At 45.1% G+C, this 14,248-nt stretch overlaps 1 protein-coding gene across 3 annotated transcripts in view; it reads left to right on the top strand.

The window, feature by feature from the left end:
• The first annotated feature begins 248 nt into the window (after nucleotides 1–248).
• Nucleotides 249–14,248, top strand: part of LMTK2 (lemur tyrosine kinase 2) — a 77,518-nt gene continuing 63,518 nt past the window's right edge. For 2 of the 3 annotated variants that reach the window (XM_029949937.1, XM_029949935.1), the window contains exon 1: nucleotides 249–628. In XM_029949937.1, coding sequence (XP_029805797.1) covers nucleotides 541–628 — 88 coding nt within the window. In that variant the 5' untranslated portion in view covers nucleotides 249–540. The remainder of the gene's footprint in view (nucleotides 629–14,248) is intronic. The other variant, XM_029949938.1, reaches the window with a different exon arrangement.

The following is a 14,248-nucleotide window of genomic DNA, read 5'->3' as shown; positions in this document are numbered from 1 at the left end:
AAAAAAAATTCAGATGGATTCTGAATGCTTGTTATTGTCTTCTTTATACTTCCCTGTATTTTAAAATTTAAAATAATTGTCGGCATTACCTGCTGCCCACGCACTCCTCGGTCTGCAGGGGGCGCACCGGCTGCCACCCTCCCTCTTTCAGGGCAGTGGGCGGGGCCTCTGGGGCGGTGTGGAACGGACGATTGGCTGGCTGAGCTGTTTGTCACGGCGTCCCGCCCCCACCCTACGTCACATGACGCAGCCCATCATGGCGGCGGGAGCGCGGCTGCCCTGGCTCGCGGCTCCGCAGGGCTGCTGCCGTTGCTGCTGTTGAGAGGTGGTGGCGGCGGCACAGACGGGCGGACGGGAAGGATGGTGTTTCTGTGGCCGGGGCGGCTGGTGCGGACTAGGAGCCGGGTTGACGTTTGGCCGAAGCGACGTGTGCTCAGGAGCAGCTGGCGCGGGTGCCGCTGAGGCAGGCAGGACCGACTGACGGACGGACCTACGGAAGGAGACCCGAGAGCCGGCCCCGGGGGCCGTGCGGTGGGCGAGATGCCGGGGCCGCCGGCGTTGCTGCTACTGCTGCTGCTCCTGGCCGCCGGCAGTGCCGGGGCCGCGCCACTTCCGCAAACAGGTGCAGGTGAGCGGGCCCGCTGCGGGGACGCTGCGACGGCGGTGGCAGGGGAGGAGGCGGCGGGCCCGGCCCGTCGTCGGCGCCGAGAAATTGCAGGGCCTGCCGGGGCGGGAGGCCCGGGGAAACGAGCGAAGAGGGAGGTTTCTGCCGCAGGGGCGTGGGGTGGGGGAGCGGGCAGCCTCTCCAGGGCCGAAGCGGGGGCGAGGCGATGTGGTTGGGCCCGAGGAGGGCGGCGAGCCGCGTGGCAGCGATCGACCCCTCACGGCGTAGGTTGCGGTTCCTGCTCTGAACCTGTTGCCCGAAGGTCCTCAACCTACATCCCTTTCTGGCAGTTCTGCTTCCCTTTCAGATGTCACCTGCCTTTTGTGCGTTTCTCACGTCTTATAATAACCGTTTCTTAGCCCTAATCCTACTGAAATGCAAATGACTTGATGAACTGTGCGGAGTTTCCCTCGCTCCCTGCAACTTGTTCTGAAGTTGTAAATTGATTTTAGACGCTGTGCTTTTTATTCAGATTGAATCCCGAGGAATGAGAAGGAGGCAACTCTGTAAATATTTCTATTTTAGGAAGCCAGTGATTAGAGTAGCAGTCTTTGAATAACTATTGACAGAATGGCCCAAGAGTGATTGAAGTTTCTATTTTAGCTACGTCAGTGTGTGATTTTCTTTTTTTTTCCCCTCTCCCCATTTTCTCGACATCCTTTTCAATTGTGATTTATTTTCCCAGATAAAACTTTACCCCAGGAAAGCATCCCAAGTCATTTAAGAAAAATCTAGGTTAAGATTTAATGCTTATCTTTGAGATAAGGAGAGACTGAAATTTCATAGATTCATGAAATTTTGGAATTGAGAGAGGCCTTAAAGAAAATTTAGCCTGGTATCTTTATTTCCCAGTTGAAAATACTGAGGCCCTGGGGGTCAAATGACCTACCCAAGGTGACACAGCTAAATTGTAGGCGGAGCCACATCTAAAACCCACATCTTAAATTCCCCTAGTTGTGTCATTTTTCCACTTCCCTACTTTAGGTCTTGTAAGTGTTTCAGAATACTCTTGAGGTTGAGTTATTTTAAAATGATATTCACTGGGAATACAATGTGGAAGTTACCTTCCCCAGTAAAGACACACACGTCCACCATGCGAGTAAAAAATAATTGTTTCCAGAGCTACATCAGGTTCTGTCATTGAATGCCCTTTATTTGGGTATAACTGTTATCATTGTACCATGTAATGTTTTGCTAAATTTTTGCCACTGCCTTAGATTAAATATTTGTTAGGTGAATTCTGTTTACTGATCTGATAGATAAGAAAAGTGAGTGTTAGGAGAAGTGTATGCAGCCCAGGTATGAGTCACAGAAAGTGACAGAAAGTTGTAAAAGACAATATAGAAAACTATTGATATTGAAAGAAACTGATGGTGAAATTGAAAATTAGCACTAGAGTAGAATAGTGGGTAAAGAGTGTTTATGTGAAAGGGATTCAAGAAGTTTCCAGATGACTTTGAACTTAAAATTTTATGTATTTGGAAAACCTTTTCTATTTGGGAACCTATGGGAATGTGTCTGCCTCTAAACCTCTTACCATGATTTTTACTCCATTCTTTCCCTTTCACCTCCATTCTTACAGAGGCACAGATCCTAAAATTGGAGGTGTTGGGGGAGCACTGTAAAACCAAACAGGAAAATTAATCCATAAATAGAAATACCAAATTTTGACATGAATAAAGCATAAAGAAATTGGTAGTGATTTATAGCAGCTTTTGCAGATTTTCCCTTCATTATCCTGTTGCTCAGAAGGTATACAGTTAGACAGGTGGCATATGAGTGACATGTCCCTACGGTTAAATTCTGTGGACAAGATGCACAATCACACATAGATTTGTGGCCTTGTGTTTCCATCCAAAAGAGATTATTAATCCTGATAATGGAGATGGATTCGTGATAAAGATGTATTAGACCAAGAAGAATAAATGAACCTTTGAGCTAATCCTGATCAGTGAGCTCACTAGTTAAGAAAGGGGAACCCCTCTTGAACATACATGTGAGCTAAAGAGTAGTCAAATGTTGGAAGGCTTGTAACCTTCAGGCCTCGGATTATGTGGGAACTGTTCAAGTTCAGGATAGATCCATTGCATAGGGTCTTTTGCCTCCTTGGCTTTATTCTTTCCACTTAAATTCCAAACTGCTTAATAGTGCCTTGGAGAAAGCATGGCTTCTCAAAAATAGGTTGGAAAAAATACAGAATGTTTTTCTTTGCCAGCCCATTTGCATGGGGAGAGAAATCAGGTAGTTAACTAAAATTCAGCCAAAATTTGTCCAAAATTCACATCTAGGTTTCGGAAGTGGAAAAGGGTATTTACTCATTCAGTCATAATCTCTGTAAGTATGTGGATTGTCTTTGCCTATCAGGCAAGAAGTCATTTCTTTTCTTCTTTTTAAGTTTTAATTTTAATTCCAGTTAATGTGCAGTGTTATATTACTTTCAGGCGTAGAAGGAAAGCATTTCTTGCTTTAACTTTATTTTGGGCTTCTCTTTACTGCTCTGGGAGTCACTCATGCCCTCTTTGGGGGTCTTTTCATGAGAATGTGTATCTCTGCAGGGGCCCTTGCTGGCTGTGTAGACTGAGATCTTGTTGGTCCTCACTAGAAAGCTTACATAAAGGGAGAAAGTCCACTGTTTCCACACACAGCTCAATTACCAGACTAAGTTTACAGTTAAATTATTTTCTCCATTTCTAGTTATGAGTTCATTCTTGTCATAGAAAACATTTTATGTACCTTTTGTGAGATTCTCAGGATTCACATCATAGAAAGAGATAGTATATTTGTATTTGGGAAGGCATTCCTCTGAGTTCACCATTTATTATTAATATTGGGATAGTGGTTAGACAAGGAAACCCACTTCTATTGTTCTGTGGCGTATTAGGTCACAGAGTACAGAGGAAGCTTTTAGCAGTTCCAGATAAAGGAGCTCACGGAAGTCTGTGAAGCCGGTGGGACTCAGCTACTTATTAAACAGCAGCTTGAGAAACCGGGGCTCTGGTTTTAGATTAAACAAACAGACTTGGATCTTGAGAAAGATTCTGCAGTAAAGGAAGTGCTTTCTAAAAGTGTGAATTTTTGTGTTTATTTCAATGGCATCTGAGAAATAAAAATTATTTTCAACAGGCTTTCCACGCTGATTATCTCAGGATTTATAGCTGTGAGGCTCAAGATTTCATTTAGGTTGGGAGTGTTGTACTTGCTCTCAGTTGGTGGTATTTTGGGGATAACTAAATATGCTCATTTGCACAGTAATAGGAAGTCTGTCCAACAGTTTTGTAGCTGATGAGCATTGAAGTTATCAAATCCCTACAGTTTTGCTGATATCAATGTGCTGACTGTTCATGCAGTTCTCTTGAAATTAGGGAGTCCTTGGGCCTGCTGTGTCAGATAACAGCTGTACATGTAATAAAAAAGATTTGTAACGTAAATGAAATGTAATGTAAGGGGTGGCCAGGGCTCTGAAGCAAATAAGTGAGTCCTCAAAACGTCCTTGTAGATGGACATGTAAAAAGAATCCAACCTTTCGGTCCAGTTGAGAGCGTAAGTCGTCAACCAGTCACATGAGGAGCGGGGGGAGTTGTAGACGGAACTTGGACTTTGGGATTAGTCTGGGTGGGAGGCCTTCCTTTGCATTTCAGTAGTGTTGAGACCTGGTGCCAGTTACTTGACCCGTCCAAGCTTCTCAGAACTCAACTCAAAAAAAGGATGATGAAGGGCACTTGGGTGGCTCAGTTGGTTGAACATCTGTCTCTTGACTTTGGCTCAGGTCATGATCGATCCCAGAGTCATGGGATTGAGTCCTGTATCAGACTCCACACTAAGCGTGGAGCCTGCTTGAGATTTTTTTCTCTCTGTCTTTCTTTCCGTTTACCTCTGCCCCTCTCCTGAGCTCACACTTGTGTTCTCTCTCTAAAATAAAATTAAGGGCAGTCTGGGTGGCTCAGTTGGTTAAGCATCCGACTCTTAATTTCGGTTCAGTCATGGTCTCAGGGTTTGTGAGATTGAGCCCTGCCTTGGGCTCTGTGCTGACAGTGTAGAGCCTGCTTGGTATTCTCTCTCCTCTCTCCTCTCTCTCTCTCTCTCTCTCTCTCTCTCTCTCTCTCTCTCTCTCTCTCTGTCTCTGTCTCTTTCTCTCTCTCTCTTTCTCTCTCTCTCTTTCTCTCTCCCCCTCCCTCTCTAAATAAATAAACATTTAAAAAATTAAAAAAAGGGGGGGGATGATATTTACCTAAAGGGTTTGGGGAGGGTGAGGTCGTGTCTGGTAGTGCACCATGTCAGCCATGTTAGGCTTCTCCGTTGCTCCAGATTTCCTTGTAAAATTGATGGGCTACCATGGAACTGACTCCTGGTGAGTGGTGCAGTTCAACGTGGTAGCTGCTTATGGCATGCCTAGAGTTTACTGAACTTAAAACCCTTTGTTACTTAAAATAACTTGCAGTGTGATGGGAGAAGAAGAGATCCTTTACAGAGAAATCTGGCTTATTTAAAATGATCTGGATTAGTTTACTTTTGTGTAATAAACCCGTTTTTAACGGTCAAGATTATTAAAGCTGTTGAATGTGAACAGTTTCTGGTTTTAATGTGCTTGAAGGGACTCCAGGCAAGGTAGGTTTAGTTGACCCCAAACAAAACATATCCCCCCACGAAGTCTCCCTGAAGACAGCCCACTAAGCCGGGCTGTGGTAGCACCACCACAGGGCTGAGGCATTCCCTTAAAAAGGTCATTTGGAGAGATGATTGTGACTCAGTTGCTTTTTCTCTGTCTTTTAAAATCATGTATTTTTGTCGTCTTTGTTTTTTTCTAAGTGTATTTATTTTGAGAAAGAGAAAGAGAATCCCAGGCAGGCTCTGCACGGTCAGCATGATGCGTGGGCTTGAACTCATGAACCATGAGATCACGACCCAGGCTGAAGTCAGGTGCTTACCTGACGAGCCACCCAGGCATCCCACATTTTTGTAGTTTTCTAGCTGTGCTTTACTCTTCTCAAAAAGTTTATTAAAGGAATCTACACCTAATGTGGGGCTCAAACACATGACCCTGAGACCAAGAGTTGCATGCACACCCCTCCAGCTGAGCCAGCCAGGTGCCTCTTAAAATGTTTGTTCATTATTCAGGGACGAGGAAAGAAATATTAGAGAGAGGAGAATTTGTACAAACGCTCCAGGTCTAAAGCAAATTGCTACATCTAGGGTCTTTTTTAGATTAGCTTCTCAACTTTTCTGTAAATCTTCATATGAAGAGGCTTTAAGAGAAAGCTGCGGAAATATGGTAAAAATCAGAGTGTCGGAGAAAAATATTGGAGTGAAGTATTTTTAAATTGTTAACAAGTGACTAATTTGGAACCATGCCTTGGCATTGCAGTTATTTGCCACAAAGAACAGGCCTATCAAAAAAATAACCTCAGGGGGCGCCTGGGTGGCTCAGTCGGTTAAGCATGCGGCTTCCGGCTTCGGCTCAGGTCATGATCTCACGGTTTGTGGCTTTGAGCCCCATGTCGGGCTCTGTGCTGACCGCTAGCTGAGAGCCTGGAGCCTGCTTCGGATGTGTCTCCCTCTCTCTCTGACCCTCCCCTGCTCATGCTGTCTCTCTCTGTCTCTCAAAAATAAATAAAAGCCGTTAAAATTTTTTAAAAAAATACCCTCAGTATTTAAAAAAAAAAGTGTTTCTTTTTTCCCCCAAAGGTTAGTACAAGATAGAGATCCCAAATTTCTTTTAACTTTATTGTGATTCAGATGGGAAAAATTAGAATTGTTGACACCAGATGCATCAGATGCCCAAAACCACAACATGGGGAGTGCTTAATCCTGGGCCTGTCTTTGTCCTGGCCAGTGCTCTGCTGCTGTCTCGCCCCCCCCCCCCCCCGCAAAAGGGTGGCTTTTGTACATTTCCGCCCTCCTGGGGCTTGGTGGGTTGGTGGGGATACACCTTTTGTTTTTTGACAGTTTGGCAGATTTTGCATTTTACTGTATAATACGTGTTTGGAAAAGGCTTAAATTACCATCAATTTCAGGTATACTGAAACCCGGTGCTGTGATGTGGCTAGGGGAGCCCCTGGCCTCCAGCATGTGACCCCAGCTTGGGAGACATTGGTTAGGAAAGGTCAGTGCACCTGCATTTCCGCTGTAGAGTGTCAGTGTCCCTGTCCTCACCCTCCAGCTTTCATGGCGCTTTGAGAGCTAAGTTAGTTTGCTTCAATTTGCAGATGACCCTGGGAGTCCCCGTCTCCGTCTCCCAGCTTGCCATATATATTCCATGTTCCGTCTGCAGCTGTCTGGCTCTTCCTAGCACCTCTATGTGCTGTTGTCTTTTTCTTTTATTTCTTTTCATCTCTTTGTAGCCCCGCTTCCCTACTAAGACCTTCTTGCCCAGACCCTAGAGGTTTCTTGCACAAGTGAACTCCGACTGGACATGTTTACTTGTGGGACACATGTTCCAGGGGTGCAGGATAGAAACTTTGGAGCATTAGTCTTAATTTTCATTTCATCCTTTAAAATTTTTGACTTAATATGGCTTTTTAAGGTACAGAATGCATTGGTACACTAACACATTTTGTGGGTTGTGAATCAATGTACATGAAGTGGAAGGGATGTGAAGAAAAATTACTGACGGGCCCTGTGATTGAAAAAGGTTTGGATCGGCCATACCAGTTTCCCATTTGCATTTAGCAACTACCACTTGTTTCTTTAAGTCTCGTCTCTTTACCAGGACTGCAAGGATGGTCTCCTGGATCCTCGGTGTTTCTAGTGTTTGTGCGTCTCTCACAGGCTGTGGATGCTCAAAGGTTGTGGGTGGGGATGGTGAAGACGGTGCTGGGGAATGAAGTTTGCAGACCAGGACTCCAGAGAGTGTGTGAGCTGGAAGGAGAGGGTGTCTGCCTAGAGCCCCTCCTACCCCTGCAGACTTTGCTTTTCATCCAGCCACAGCCCACGGCCCAACCCGCTGAACCAATCGCTTATTTAATGGAAATCTGTTGGCTTGGGTAACTAGTGAGAAGGAAGGAAGAACAATTTAAATTTTAAAAATTAACGTCAACACCTAAATTCTGAAGACTTCCTGTGAAAAGTAGGTATGTGATAACCACAAAGGAATTTAAACACGGCAGGGCAGAACACAGTTACAGCTCTAAGTGGCTTTTTAAAAATTTCAGTCCCTCTCTGGAAGTCAGTATAAATAATAACCTCTTTACATTTTATAAATATCCTGCATAAAGAATCAGTAAAAACTGCGAGCTGGAAGCCTGACAGTCAGATGCCAGTGTTGTGAGCTGAGAGCCTTGTGGTGTAAACGTTCCAGCCTTGGGCTGCCCGGACTTCGTCCCTGCAGCTCAGATCAGCAAGGAAACTAAGCGAGAGCAGGTGTAACTCAGGGCCGTTCCTGATTCCCCGGATGGACGTGCACCAGCGGTGTGAGTCCGGATCCACAACCTATTCAGTAACCCGCAGGGCTGTTTCTTTCCAGGATAATATGTCATTAACATCTTGCGTTCAGAAAGTTTATTTTAGACTAGCCTGGGATTTGTAGCCTATTTCATATCTTCCTACAAGTACTTTTTTTTAGGCCGTTGATATATTTTTGCATAATCAGTGTGGTTTGATTAAGAACACCCTAGGCTCACATACTAGTACAGATAATTCAGAACTGTTGTTTTTGGCAACACATGTATGTCTTGGATGGGAGAAAAGAATTTGGTCACAAACATCTACCATAGCGATTTTATTTTTTAAAGTTTATTTTTAGAGAAAGCAGGGTGGGAGCAAAGGGAGAGAGAGGGAGAGAGAATCCCAAGCAGGCTCCGGGCTCAGCACCAAGCCCGACGTGGAGCTCAATCTCATGAACTGTGAGATCACTGCCTGAGCTGAAATCAGGAGCCAGATGCTTAACCAGCTGAGCCATCCAGATGTCCCTACTGTAGTGATTCTTGAGAGGAAGCTGCTCTCGTCCCATAGTGAAAACACTATTATTTAATTTCTCAAAAGCTCATTTTCTTTTCCTTCTTGAGGCCCATTTTCAAAGTCCATCCCCAAAATGGCTTTTTCTCTTGTTTGCTCTAGTGCATAGGAGACTTGGGTTTGACCTGATAACATAGGTCAACTATAGGAAGTGAATCTCTAAGGCATCTTGGACTCAGAAGGTAGAGGAGGATGAGTTGTGCAATCATTTTGCACATTTACAATGGTTACTTTAATCAGTGAGTAATTGTAAAATTTTGTAGTTTCAGCTTTTTATTGCAAAACCAGTCTTGCGGTCTATTGGTTGTCTCTCAGATTAGCCGCTAAGTTTAAAGTATTTTTCATGTTGCAGTTTATTTCCCCAACCCCGCCCCCCGCCCCAAGTAAATTCAGCCTGTGTTCCTTTCACAAGGAAAAAAAAATTCCTCTTCCTGGTCCCACCTGGCAGTGGGCCTGTGTAGGACGGTTCTCTGTGTCAGCAACAAGGGTTACTTTCCAAGGATTGCAGCCTGCCAGTCCCGGCGTGGAGCCCCGCTTGACTCTGACTTCAGACTATTATTAAAACGCAACACCAGGACACTGATTGCTAGTGAGGCACTGAAAAATAACAAACTTACCAAAATAGTCCCTGGGGAAGGCTCCACCAGAAGCCTGCTGCCTGGGGGCAGTCCAGAAATCTGTAATTTAACTTCATTTTCTTTAAGAAAAATACAATTAACTTTCATAAAAGATCTGATTTCCAGTATTAACCATACAGGCACTTGGTAGACTCAGAAAATTTTAGAATTAAAAATCCTTGTATAGCGAATTTTAAAGCCAACGGGCCGCTTTACAGGTGAAGGCGCTGAGGCTCCGAGCAGCTCAGTGCGGTGAGTTCTGCCCCGGCAGCCGCTCCATGGCGGACCTCACCCCAGTGAGGGGCCTAACAGCCACACTCCCTGCTCACCAGGCACTCTGCCTTGTCCCCTCGCAACACTGATCCGTGTGGTGCGCACGCAGAAGCTATGTCCAATCATTTCCCCTCTGGATATCTCCTTCTAGTCACTGTCTGAAAGTGCAGAGATGAAATTTAAACACAGTTGTCATATCGTTGATTCTTGAACTACTAAAGATGATTCCTTATTGAGAATTTGGAAACTGAAGTTCTGACTTCTATATAATGAGGCTCAAAATCCACTTTCATATTTAACTTTAAAAAAAAATTGTAAGAATAACAATTTAGTTTCCACCTATGAAATGAAGTTTTGTTAAAGGCAATAAAAATATTTCTGGCTTAAAAAATTTTTTTTGAAGTTTATTTAAAGTCCCTCTCCCTCTGCCGCCTCCGCTGCCTGTGGTCTCTACATACATACATAAAGAGAGAAAGGAAGGAAGGAAGAAAGACACATTGCCTAAGATTAGGAGTACATTTCAATTATATTAGCAAGAATTTCATTTAGGCCTTAGGTAGCTAGAAAGTTTGAGACTATAGACTGTCTACCAAAGACTTCTAAGAAAACTTAAAAGAAGAAGGTAGACATGTTTTTCTAGGGCATTTAGGGTCTGCCCAATCTGGGAAGTGAGGAACACATGTTTAGGTCCTCTCTCCCATCCTTTGGGTCCTATTGTGCAGAAGTTGTATTGGTTAAGTGTTGTGAATCTAGGACTGCCATTAACTGCCCGGGCGTTTCTACAGATTTCCATGGGAAGTCGTATGGAAAGACACAGTGCTCTGTCCCCTAGGTATTAGTGGTACACTGAAGTGACCGGTTATAGGGGAAGAAGCCCTGGGAAGCTGGCCATGACTTTCTACTTCTGGGACCAGATGCTGCCTGTTCCTGAGCTGGCTTCCCGGACTACAGGAAGAGCCCGGTTCGGAGCCGTTACTGACATCTGAGCATCGTGGGTTACTCCACGACCTCACTGTGCCATCAGCTACTTCAGATTCTGCCATACTTATGATCATCCCTGCCATTTCTCCCCCCGGGGTAGGAGCACAGTAGTCTGACAGAGTCCTGTAAGCCTGACATTCCTTTGACTGAACTGTCGCCATGTTAGATTAGCTCTTCTGTGGTAGTCTCCATCCTTTTAGTGTTTTTAAAATTGGAATGGAATGAATCATTGATAACAGTCTGATGGAATAGGCCAAGAGAAACAGCACCTTCATATAAAATGATCACATTCACAGGTATTCAGTCAGCCCCCAAATTATGTAACCTTTCTGCAGGTGTGGGAGAACAGTTGGGTTGGCTGACCTTGAAAATCGTCTTCGATCAATAAGAATACTTCCCTGCCTGTGATTAGCACACAGCACAGTTTGTTTTTGTAGGCTCTTGATATTCTGGCTTAGGGGTCTGTGTGGAATCTCTGATTCATCAGCTAGATCAATGCACTGTTTACTGTTCTGTGTGGTAGGGTGTATTTAGCACTGTTCTTCGTTTTCTCTTTCCAATATTAGGATACAGTAGGGAGGTTCTAGATTATTTAATGTTATTATAAATATATGTAGTGTTATACTAAGAGGCAAGGAAAACACTTAATGACTCAAGATTCTGTGCACAGGAAAGCTTTACACTAGATGGATTTGTAATTTTGAGGTGTTAAGTAGAAATACGTGATCTGTGATGATTGTCTGAATTTTTTTCCCCCAAGTAGTATGATGATTCATTTTCCTAGGTCTTCAGGATGTGAAGCTACTTGTCAGGATATTGGAAAAGGTCCAATTATTGGTCTTACTGTTACAGAAAAAAAGGAAAAGAAAAAAAAAGCCGAAACTATGTATTTAGAAGTGGACTTTGTGTCAGGACCAGTTTGGAAGATCACTGGTCCTTAGCTTCCCTGAGTTGTACTGAGTAAGCTCCCTTTGCCTAGTCAGCCCAGTGGCCAGTGTTTTTAATTGTTAAGTAGCCACATAAATCTGTCATATGAATTTCCAGAGGCCAGAGGGTAGAGAAAAGAGAAAATAGCAGAGGGACCTACACATCTGACGCTTCTCCGGTCCTGAGACCCAGAGAGGAAGGCCGCGTGTGCTGTCCCGGGTGCTGCCCAGCATGGGTCCCCTACCAGTGGCGACGGTGTTCCTAAATTAATACATGGACAGCGCTATGGGCCAAGTTGAGTCCCAGTTCAAACCCACCCCACCTCCAGTCACTTAGAAGGTGATGGTATTTGGGGGTAAAGTCTTTAAAGAAGTGAATGTGTTAAGATGAGGCCATTAGCTTCTTAGTTGCTAATCCAGTATGACTGGTGTCCTTGTAAGAAGAGGGAATTTGAACACACAGAGATATCAAGGATGCTCACACAGCAGAACGACCACGTGAAGGCACATAGAGGACAGCTAGCGTCTGCAGGCCAAGGAGGAAGGCCTCAAAAGAGACCAGCCCTGCCACACATTGATCTTGGACTTGCAGTCTCCAGACTTGTGCGACCGTGGATTTCTGGTGTTTAAGTCTCAGGGTATGTGGTTTCCTGTTATGGGGGCCTGAGCGCACTAACATGCAGCATTCCGACTAAAGCAGACTTAGTGTCACATCTTAGAAGACATCTGTTATGATTCCTTTTTTTTCCCCTCCTCCTTTTCTTACCAGTGTGGCTGTGGAGCCCTGCTCATGCGCCGCCGCGCGCGCACCCTCTCCCCTCCCCAAGTCCAGCACCTTCAAGGGCTTCTGTGGAGAGGGTACCTTTGAATTCTTCTCTTGCGGGCAGAGTGGCTCTGCTCAGACAGCTTCCAGTGACATGAAGCTGTGGGGGGGACACAGGTGTGAATAAATACTCGTTACCGCAGGAGAACATAAGTTGGGGGAAATCCACTTTTTGAGAAAACTTACTCTTTTTTTAAAATATTTTTAATTTAATGTTTTTTATTTATTTTTTGAGAGACAGAGAGAGACAGCATGAGCAGGGGAGGGTCAGAGAGAGAGGGAGATACAGAATCTGAAGCAGGCTCTAGGCTCTGAGCTAGCTGATAGCACAGAGCCCGACGTGGGGCTCGAACCCATGAACTGTGAGATCATGACCTGAGCTGAAGTTGGACGCTTAACCGACTGAGCCACCCAGGCGCCCCAAGAAAACTTACTCTTTAAAGAAAACTTAATAGTTATACTACTAAGCATGAGTCGCAAGATGTGTAGAGAAAGCTTGTGAGAGTTCTCCGTGACTTGGGGAGTAAGTGGTAAACTATTAATAGTGGGAAGGGTCAGAACCACCCTGATACAGGGCCTGTTGGAGTGTGATTGGTAATAGGAGGAAAATCTTTGTCAGAGTAAGGGCTGAAAGCTGTTGAAGGAATGCTCCTGTTATACTCTCACTTGTTTGACCCTGAAAATATGAGTTTCTTCCGGTAACCAGTAGATGAATTGTGGATTTCCCTCTCTGTCTCTCTGTCCCTCTCTGTCTTACTTCCCGCCCTTTCTCGAGCCGCTTAATTGCTGTCTTTCTGACTCCACCACCCACCCGTTCTGACCAAATGCCAGGCTCCGTCCTGGGCCCTGGAGTCATTGTTGGAGTGTAAGGTCCTGGCCACTGACCCCATTTAGCCTGCAGTCTCATGGGGAGGGCGTTTGGAGATAAACCCTCCAGTGGATGGTAAAGGGTGCAGGGGGCGGGGGCAGGGGGTGTCCTGAGGCAGGCGCTCTAACCTGCGGGGCCTCGGGCAGTTTCCAGGTTGAGATCTGAATGGGGAGGATGAATCAGTGGAGGGAGGCTGTCAGTGCAGGGGCTTCCTGGTGGTGGAGGGGTGGGGGAATGTAAACCTGCAGACTCCAGAGGGGCAGAGGGCCTGCCTGGAAGGACAGGGCAGATGAACTAGATGTGGGAGGGAGTTAGGGGTGGTGACAAGAGGCCAGCATGGAGGGCAAACAGCAGCTGACGATAAGTGGTCCTGGGGCCTATTAAGGAGTTAGGACGGCAGGCTGAAGACTGGGAAGGTCTGCACAGAATTCAAGGATATAATGCGCCTCCCCAGCCACCCGTTTTCCCTCCCAGTTGGTGACCACTGTTGCCCAGGGGTAGCAATCTGTACATACTGTCCTGAGCTGCCCGTTTTTGGTTTTTTCTTGTTTTCATTGAAACATGCATCATAGAGTATGTTTTGAATTGTATCCCTGCCTCTTCTCAAATTCATGTGTGCCTAGAGTAGGTAGAGGTATAGATCATAAGTTGTTATGTCTACTTTTACCCCTATGTAAACCTCATATTTAAATGGTGTGAAGAAATTATTTAATAAATGAAGACTTCAAACATACGAATCTGTGTAAGACTAGACAGACACTGCCATACTGACTCCCCAGGGCTTTCACTCCGGCTTCGTCAGCGCGGGGTTGTCTCTTTCATGTCACCCCCATCACTTTCCCTCCCCTTGAACTGTTCTGAAGCAAGTTCTGGACATTTTTAACTAGGTCACTATCTGCGAAAGGTAAGGACTACCTTTAAAAACATAATCACATTATTATCATCACTCCTAGGAGGAATGAGTCATGCTTCCTTAATATGGTCAATTATCAGTGTTTCGATTTCCAGTTGTCTCAGATGTCATGATTTTTTTGAGTGTGGATCATGGTTCAGATGGCGCCCAGATGCTGCAGTTGGTTGGTGTGTCTTTTCAAATCTCTCAGTCTCGGGGCACCTGGGTGGCTCCTTCAGTTAAGCGTCCAACTT

Source organism: Suricata suricatta, chromosome 8 (assembly GCF_006229205.1).
Source record: "Suricata suricatta isolate VVHF042 chromosome 8, meerkat_22Aug2017_6uvM2_HiC, whole genome shotgun sequence".
NCBI lineage: Eukaryota > Metazoa > Chordata > Mammalia > Carnivora > Herpestidae > Suricata > Suricata suricatta.
This window is presented reverse-complemented; position numbering and strand designations above follow the sequence as displayed.